The sequence below is a fragment of the Daldinia vernicosa genome (assembly GCF_022497035.1).
Source record: "Daldinia vernicosa strain CBS 139.73 unplaced genomic scaffold F5Y00scaffold_52, whole genome shotgun sequence".
Taxonomy (NCBI): Eukaryota; Fungi; Ascomycota; class Sordariomycetes; order Xylariales; family Hypoxylaceae; genus Daldinia; species Daldinia vernicosa.
Window position 1 is genome coordinate 103,372 of NW_025953968.1, and position 9,323 is coordinate 112,694.

The 9,323-nt window shown below is 46.1% G+C and overlaps 1 protein-coding gene across 1 annotated transcript; it reads left to right on the forward strand.

Annotated features, from left to right (window-relative positions):
- The first annotated feature begins 6,803 nt into the window (after window positions 1-6,803).
- On the forward strand, window positions 6,804-8,069 carry F5Y00DRAFT_162646 (trypsin-like cysteine/serine peptidase domain-containing protein). Its single transcript, XM_048004727.1, has one exon. The coding sequence runs from the start codon at window positions 6,912-6,914 to the stop codon at window positions 8,049-8,051; it is 1,140 nt and encodes a 379-aa protein (XP_047861687.1). The 5' UTR covers window positions 6,804-6,911; the 3' UTR covers window positions 8,052-8,069.
- Window positions 8,070-9,323: the final 1,254 nt, after the last annotated feature.

Consider the following 9,323-nt stretch of genomic DNA (forward strand, 5'->3'; position numbering starts at 1 on the left):
CACAGGTATTACATTACATACCTCTTATGCTGTGTTGGTACGTGCCGTGTTGTCCCGCACTTACATGCACACAATCTACAATGCCTACCTACCTCATAGGTTAGGTCTAAGTACATATGTATCTACAAACTCTTATAAGCAATCATTACCTTAATCTCTTGGTTGGTATCACCTCACGACGCTCAAAATCCCAATGTGTATACCAAAGGCAAATGCAAATCGAGATCGGGGCAAATAACATAGACCTTGTATGTAGTACTAATTCGTTATTGGAACGAGATCGACCGGGGAAGTATAATAATATGAGCCGGCATGCTTAGAATATCAATATTATAACTGATCGGAATTAGGGTTCCCTCGACGGCTACGTTCCGTTTGAATATTTTGGTAGAGGTCAAGGGGCAAGTGTCCTACCTTGCTTGAAAAGCAGGGATTCAACTTGTCAAGTGCATTTCCGATGCAGTAGGGAATTTACTTAGTCCTAAGACGGGCATATGTGTCTTGTCATAAGCCGTTCCGAAGAGCTGCCCCTGTGTTCTTGAAGACAGGCGGTAAACGGGACAAGGGCTTAATAAATCTAAGCGCATGTTGACTTATTGGTCGGTTTCAAATTGGTGATTGGGTGTTTGCGGTTGTACGAATAGGTCCTTAGTTGGGGTTGGAAAAGGGGGTGTTACGAATACTCGCGGCTACTATATTCAAGTCGCACTTACAAGTATTGGGTCGGAAGTACCCATTATACACCTAATATGCGGTACGAGCGACGTCCTATATAGATGATAATTAGTATAATCAACTATCTTAATACTTTAAAAGTTGGAAATAGTAGCATATCTTCCAAGTTCTCTTGATCTATCAAATTCTTGATCTATGGGAAAATGTTGTACGTGCTAGGACTACCTTGTAATGATATCTTTGCTGCTGTGATAGCTAAAACTTTGGAACGACGTTATCACAGTAACAAGGGCAAGGCGGTCGGTCAGGTGCCGGATGTTACTCTGTCACCGGTGTTGATAAGTCCTTCCGGTGGCGCAATATCATTCGACGTGGCCCCATTGTTGGCGACGATGAAGGAAACCGATAACAGAGGGCTTGGAAATACGTCGAGTTACGGTATAATGGCGATATTATCATCCTGGCAGCAATCCAATACGTCTGTGGAGTTTATTGCGTTCTCACCGGTGCTTGGGCTTTTAGCTGCCGAGCTATTGCTGTACTTTCAATTGGTCCTTCGCTATCAGCGGTTATGATTGCGCCGGATCGAATGCCTGTCACAAGCATTTGATCGGAGCTATCCGCTTCGAGGATTTGGCCACTCGAACGGGAGGGGTAGTGATAATGCGACAACAAGATCTGAAAGGTCAAAGCGATAATATTGCGTTTAACGATTTAGGATTGGTATTGCTATCTGCAATGGTAGGTATTATAGTGTCAATGTATTCTCCAGCATTTAAGTGCTTTATTGTCTACTCTAAAGTCCGAGTGCTAATAATACGAGAAAGATTTTCGAACTACCTATAAGTATTAACTATTGGGCTTTGCAGTATTAGTTTGGTGTTTCTACGCTTTACTTCTCTTCTTTTACGTTTATAAAACGTAATTTCCAAGTAATATTCTATATGGAAGTATCATTATAGAACTTGCTTAACCTAAAACCAAGTTTCTTATTAGTGAACCCAAAGGTCTTCGGTAGTCACGCCAGAAAAATCCCTACTGTAACAGTTGTAGTAGCTAGACTATGCGCATATCTTAATCTCTTTACCCACCTTAACCAACGACTAAATACTACTTAAGCATTGAGAGCCATTGAGTGGTTTGAAGTAACTAAATACAGTTAGTATAAGCTATTGTTAGTTGTCTTTTGTTACACCAATAGGTAACATACAAATGCCGAACCCCTTGATGATGTGGGCAAATGAGCAAGATGGAATTACTTCCGACCCAAAGATGGATTTTAGTGAATGCTAAGACTTGCATACATACCTAGGTAGGTAGGTATTCAAGATGCTCAGGTGTCAAATGATCGACCCGGCGACTATTGAATGTGCACTAAGACTATAATGTTACATCAAGCAACTGCACTTTTCGTATAGCTTTAAAAATGGGTATGGCCTCCACTATCGTTAGCTAGTTTGCGCGTCCTTTCAAGGGGTTGATTTCTAAGCATAAAATAATCCAATAGGTTTTACGTATGAATAACAACTAAGTGACATAGATGCTTCCATCGTGAATGCATACACGATCTGTGTATCAGCTATGAGCTGTCAATAATTGCATGCAGTCTAAGAAACTTAGGGAAGCAGTAACTATGCTTGCGCTTGGTTCGCATATGTCACGCAGCGCACGATCTACGAGTCTCAGAAACCCTCAGTCCTTTGCGATGGCAATTTGCGGTTCCTCGGTTTCCCCCCTTTAACGTCATTAGACAGGCATAAATGTTTGCTGTTTTGGTTAGTTTATCCAGAATTTTACACCGTTCAATGTTAAGAAGGTGAGTTCTAATGACTGGATACTAGGTATACATCGGAGTCTGATGTGGTGTATAACCTGCCTCAAAGAAGAAGATCCCTGGATTCGATATCATAGGCAGGTAACTTCAGAGATGGAAATAAATAAACCTGTTAGGCAATAACTTACCATAGGTATCTTCTTTTTTGTTATAGACGAACGACCTATCTTCATATTCTTGGACAAGTCTATGGTATATGGTAGGTTTACCATTAAGCTGAAGAAAAAAAAAGGAGCTAAAGTTTCGTGATTCAAAAAGGGTCTCCACGTGTGCGCAATGTCAGGCGGTACTCTAGCTCTGTTCCCCCTTGGGGACCCCTTGGGGAGTACTCTAAACGTCTAAAGCGCTAAAGATGCGCCGCTGTATCTACGTAGGCAGCATATAGCAGACCAATAGACGTAAATGTTATCATCACCATCATCATCATCCATGTGTGCGCATTTGCACACGAATTCTAACCTCCGTTAACAGTGAAAAATAAACAATAAGTCAAACTAAGTTTACACCTTTACTCATTTCGTCAAATAATATTTAGGTAATTATACTAGGTAGAATAAGTAGAAACATATAGTAAAAATTACAGAAGCTTAGTAGCTTTTGCTAACTTCATAGCAGTCTTGAAAGGTTGTAAAGCATACGTGAAATCCATGGTACGGAGCAGCCATCACATTGGGTATTGGCATTTTAATATGTACTAAAGTAGGTAGTTATAAAAACGCGTTAACATTGTGCTAGATCTGCCTAAAGAGAAATAGGTACTGGTTGTGTTGCTTGTCATAAGGATTTGCAACTTACTTACCCTACAGTCCTTTCATCATTAAAGCCTATCCTCTTGCATTTACCACTCTATTACCATCGTTAGTTTGTATCGTGGGAATGCCTTCGGCTTGAAATAGGATCTTTTCGACTAGGGGACCTGAAAGACTCCCGTATGGTGATCACACACAGAAGGGCTTGAATTATCGTGTGCCTTTTAAGGTTAGACATGTAAGATACTGAGGTAGTCTTACACGCCATATGCCCTAGGGAGGCCAGCCACGGCGTTAAATATACCAACCAACCAACCAACCACTCTATTACCAGTAACCATAATCACGATTCACCACACCTCGGTTCATCTAGCCAACAATAACACATTGATTCCAGCACCAAATTAAAGAAGCACAACAGGTATCTTCTGATCATCATTCCTTACGATATTCCTGTATACTTCAACGCCTTACCTCTTAATGAGAGCGATTTGAAAAAATTGGATTGGCAGCTGAAATGACGTTTTTGGCTTCCATCTGCCCAGCACTCGTATTTGCCACGGCCATATGCCGATACGCTCCAGCCAACAAATCCATCCAAACAATCCTGTCATCTCGGCCACGTGAACTGATCCCTTAAGTAAGACATTTATTTCCGTAGGCACGAGCGGCCTATTCTTGCCGCTCCAGGACGGCAAGTCGCTCACTACCGGCTTCTGAAACCAGCAGGTGAAGAAATGCGTGGGATTCTAGCATCGCGGCGGAGGACAAATCGAAAGTAGATACACTTGGCTGATTTACTGGCTTGTTGCATCACCCGAAAGTTGCCCTCGCCAGCCCCCTATCCTCCACACCATCTCTTACCACTTTACTCAGGCATGATCAGGCACTATGTAGGGGAGGCCCAGCTCTTGCTCACGACAGCCCAGGGGGGATATTAAAAATGTATTAGCAAAGTGAAATCTTTTCCCAGAATTAAAGAAGTTGAAAATGAAATGTTAACTTGTCGCGAAGTAATGGGCTTTTGGGAACCGGGCTTAAAAATGGGACCTTAAGGGCTGACGTACCTAGAGCGCCCTGAAGACATCCGTGCGTGATTATACCGGGAGGAGCAGCTTCGTAGACAAAAGTTTCAAAGCTGACACAAGATGATAAGAGATTTCGGATACTGTACCTGTCTAGTCTACTATGCGTGATACGGAGAGCATTTATCTTCGACCGGGGAATATTGACCACAGAGCCACACATATGAAGATTAAGCGTCTCAATATTAGCCGCCAAGTTGAAAATACCGCATGTATTGTTGTTGATGCTGAACTTGTAGCTTCCATCGACGTAGGGATTGGAATACGTAGATATATCGACCTTTTTAAACCAGAGTTCAGAAGCACCAGTTTCTTTTAGGGCTAAAGGAGAGATGGAAACAGAACGGCTTTTGACTTGGAGGCTGAGATGGCTCAAATTAGGTAAGGTAGCTAAGAGTACCCTAAGTAATTGGGCAGACAGTATCTGTTGCTGCTTCCCATATCCGGGAGATGAGTAAGGTATCTCGAGAGTGGAATCGCGAGTTCTTGTGCGGCTTGTTCAAGTACGGCCCGAACATTGGCTTCGTCAAGCTTTGCCACCAAAAATGGACGGATATAAATCCTCTTAACCAAGACAGCTAGACCACGCCGCCGTGATACCATATGTATGAAAGACGTTAACCGCCCTTCCCACTTATATGGTTTTGAACGCCAAGAGTCGCCATACCCAGGCATGAAGTTGTGGTATAGCATAGGCTGCGAAATACCTTAAAGGCGCCCGGATATCAAGCATAACAAATATAACGCATAACAATCCAAAGAATACTATGAAGGTTCACCAGGCCGCTGTCGGGTTCCTCGGAAGTAGGCATTGGGTGCCCCTGATTCATGCTCTGAGCAACAGTGTAGGCAGAAGTCACCAAAGATAGAAACTAGTAACTATTTCGTTTGGGAATCTATCTAACGTCAGAGGGCTCAGTATAGCTACTATCATAGGAGAAGCAAAAGCCTTTTTTCAAGGTCTTTTAATTGTACATATTGGTATTAATAATCCCTACTTGGCATGGAAGCCTTTGGAGTTGGAAGTTTTGGAATCAAGAAATGGAAGCCCCTATATCTGTTGCGACCCACAAAACGGCACTTATTATCCGTATCGTAGATAAGATATCATAGATAAGACCCATAATTAGATCCACTTATGTATTTAGATGTATCTTATAGATGCGCATCTTAAGAGATGCCTCTAGAAACCTTCCCCAATACATCTTCATGTCTACAATTAGTAGCACCTCATTCCGTTTCGATTTCCAATTGACAGCACCAGTATATGCATCGGAAGACCGATTCTTGGCCTGATATTTAATTCTAATAAAATAATCAGGTCATGTACTGCAATGCGATTCCAATCGTATCACCATTATCAGGTGATTCTTTTTCTATATATCGTGGATACGACCTCCGATGGAATACCTATAGTCAATAAGGCTGGCTGGAAGCTTCGTTGTTAGTGCATTTACGGAAGGTGGACATTACTGGTTCAGCCATAACGCTAACAAAGGAAGGCGCGCAAGTTTGCTGAATTTATCCGGTGACCTCCATCTCAAGCCATGTAGCAGCCAAGGCTTATAGTCTTGCTTTTGCAAGACTGAAGCTCCCTTATTAGTGTTGAACGCCGTAGACATCTCGGTTGCTTATCCGGAACGGAAAGTGTAAACGGACAAACCTCGGATTACATTGTCTCGGCGGGGCCTAGACCGTCGAAGAAAGCGGAGAGAGAGTGATGGTGGAGCTAGCTAGGAGAAGGGGGTAATGTAGGAGGGGGCCGGGGGAGAGGGACGGGTTAGCCGGGGCTCGCCGCTGCGACAGCCGGAGAATGACGAGTGTTTCCGCAAAGCCAGAAACGCAGATCATCGGTAGGCTGAAGCAGATGTTGGCTTGCCTGCTAATATCGCATGCCGATGACCTGAATCTCGCGGGCCGGAAGCGTTGATCGCCCGGTTTGTCGGCCAAAAAACAACATGGGCCAAGCCATCCATTACCATCGGCTTGCCCAGTTTGAAGATATAGCCGATCCGAAGCCCATGATCTGGAACTGACTTGGCATGTTGACTAAGGTCATGAGGTATGCCGGCCTGGAGTTACAGCACCTTATCTAACAAAAGCTCCCGTCTAATTCCTTGCTTCCCTTTTCCTCCTTCCTATTAGGCTATGTGCCGTCTCGTCGCGCAGGGAGTATGCTTGATCTTCGAAGCTTCTTTTCGAGGACTGTCCTGCCTATCTTGCTATAACGTCGCAGAATGGATGTCTTCTGAAGTGTCTTCAGACGATTGCCCTGCCGATACTATTCAAACCTGGGTAACGTCGCGGGGCGAATTTGGGCAGATTGGGAAGGAGGGATTTGGCGACGGCTAGTCTAATGGAGGGCTCTGTCTTGGACAGCGACAACAGAAGCGTGATGCAAGTCAAGATACTGGAGTCGGGATAAGTATAAAAGAGGACGCATGTTCTCATCCTGTCTGGTAGTTTGCAGCAGCATCCTGGACTCATCTTGGACTCATCTTGCCTACTATCTAGCATCTACAACATTAGCGCCCCTTTCTCTCACGTGTTGTCTTCAGAACGCTAGACATGGAGCTATTCAGGTTCCTCGCCTTCCTGGCAGCCGTCCTGCCCGTTGCCTACGGTGCCCCCACGCAGGCTACGACCAGCCTCCACCCGAAGCTCCTAGCCGCCATGAAGCGCGACTTGGGGCTGGACGCCGAGCAGGCCACTGCTCGTGTCACCAGAGACCTTTGGGCCAGCGATGTCATCGAGCAGCTGCGCAGCTCGGCGGGCGACTCGTTCGCCGGCGCTTGGATCGCCGAGGACGGCACCACGCTCAACGTCGCCGTCACTGACCAAGCCTTGGCCTCCGAGGTGACCGCTGCTGGCGCCACGCCGGCTATCGTGGCCAATAGCTTGTCCAAGCTTGAAGAGGCTAAGCTGGCACTTGACAACATTGACATCGAGCAGCCCAAGGCCCTCGGCACGGACTCGGCCGACACGGGCATCGCGGCGTATTACGTCGATGTCGCCGCCAACAAGCTCGTCATAGAGGCACTTGCCGGCAGTACCGCCCATGCCGAGTCGCTGGCCGCGCAGGTCGGGCTCGCCGCGTCCGAGTTCGAAGTGCGGACAGTTGAGGAGATGCCGACCACCCTCGCCACGGTCCTCGGCGGCGACGCCTACCTGATCAACCGAAGTGCCCGGTGCTCCGTCGGCTTCTCGGTCACAACTGGCTTCGTTTCGGCTGGCCACTGTGGCACCTCAGGTAGTTCTGCCACCACCAGCAGCGGTGCGTCGCTAGGAACCTTCTCGGCTTCGGTCTTTCCTGGCAGCGCCGACATGAGCTACATCCGCACTGTCAGCGGAACCACCCTCAGTGGCTACATCGATGGATACGGCTCGGGTAACCTGCCCGTGTCGGGCAGCACCGCGTCCGCCACCGGCGCCAGCATCTGTCGCTCCGGCTCTACCACCGGTGTCCACTGCGGCACAGTCCGCGCCCTGGGCGCGACAGTCACCTACGCTGAAGGACGTGTCACTGGCCTCACCCAAACCAATGTGTGCGCCGAGCCCGGCGACTCTGGCGGGTCCTTTTACACCGGTGCCCAGGCCCAGGGCGTCACCTCGGGAGGCTCCGGCGATTGCACTCGCGGCGGCACGACCTACTTCCAGCCCGTCAACGAGATTCTGTCGACCTACGGCCTTACCTTGGTCAGGGCTTAGGTAGCTAGTTGTCACGGCCGTCGGCACCATCTGAGCTATGGTAGATCTTTGAAGTGTTTGGACTTTGCAGAGAGAAAGGCGGAAACGTGTTCGTAAAGCAATATTAGTAGACCCAGTGTTGGGAAAATATTATTATATTGATATAATTGGGAGCTTTTTGTCTTGAGTGTTTTAGTGATTTGTACCCTCTCTTGGGTTATTCTAGAAAACTTAAGCTTAAATTTGTAGAAGCGGGTGCCCCCGAACCAATTTAGAATTTCTAGTCTAAGGTCATCTGAGATAACATAACACCTGAGATAAGATGAGACCTCTTGAATAGGTACCTAGGGGATACTTCAAAGGCATATATAGCTCAAGCTTCTATAGTTGGGCTTAAAGTTCAATACGGAACAATAAAGTTGTTTTCATGTTTCTTGCTCCACATCGTGATACCGATATCCTTTCCCAGGTTAAAGATTTGCCCAACTACCAAGTTTTCTAAATATAACATCGGGGATCTTACCTCAGGAGGCACGTCCAACGGCAATTACAATACGAGATAATTCAGCAAAAGAGTAGCCTAGCAACTAATTAGGGTGCTTCGCCTATGATCGTGACAATACTATAGGCGGTTAGCACATGGTAGTTACCTCCTATGCTTGTAGTAAATATGGCCTTTGCATAGGACTTTATGTTTTCGGCGTAAGCAGGGGCCCTGCTATGTAGGATCTTCTACGAGGTAGAGCAACAAACGTGGAAACCACTTCGTTATCCCGCGAGGAATTCTAAGTTAACTACCTAGCTACAGGAGCTTACGACTGACTATACATGTCGGCAGTACCTATCGTTTGTTCTATGTAGATGTTCCATATACATAGGATCCTGAGCTCAGCTGCGATGGGTGTCGTAATCATTACCTACATAGGTGCTTGAGGCACGGTCGGTTGAAGAAGTATCTACATAGGGTGGCTGGGGATGAAAGGGGGAGTTGAGCTAGGTTAGGTAGTTGGGGAGGGGAACGAGCTGGTGCAAACATGGTGGATTGTCTTAACAGCTATTTTATTATTTCTTAAATTCACTCTCCTGTTTGTTGTCTATGATCATTCAATGCCTCCTAGGTTTATGGAAACTCCCTATGTATTGGTATATTTCAGATATTTAAGGTAATAGCGAATGTCTTTCCTCATTGGTGAATTTACGTCAGTTTCGGGTCTATATTTAGTTTTATTTTTCGATTTTCCAACCCCTTAGGAGATACGATCACGCCACGTATCGGTTGAGGACGATCCGAAC

Bases quoted from the DNA above. Each gene is read 5' to 3' on its own strand.
- F5Y00DRAFT_162646 (XM_048004727.1), top strand. From the start codon at position 6,912: ATGGAGCTATTCAGGTTCCTCGCCTTCCTGGCAGCCGTCCTGCCCGTT.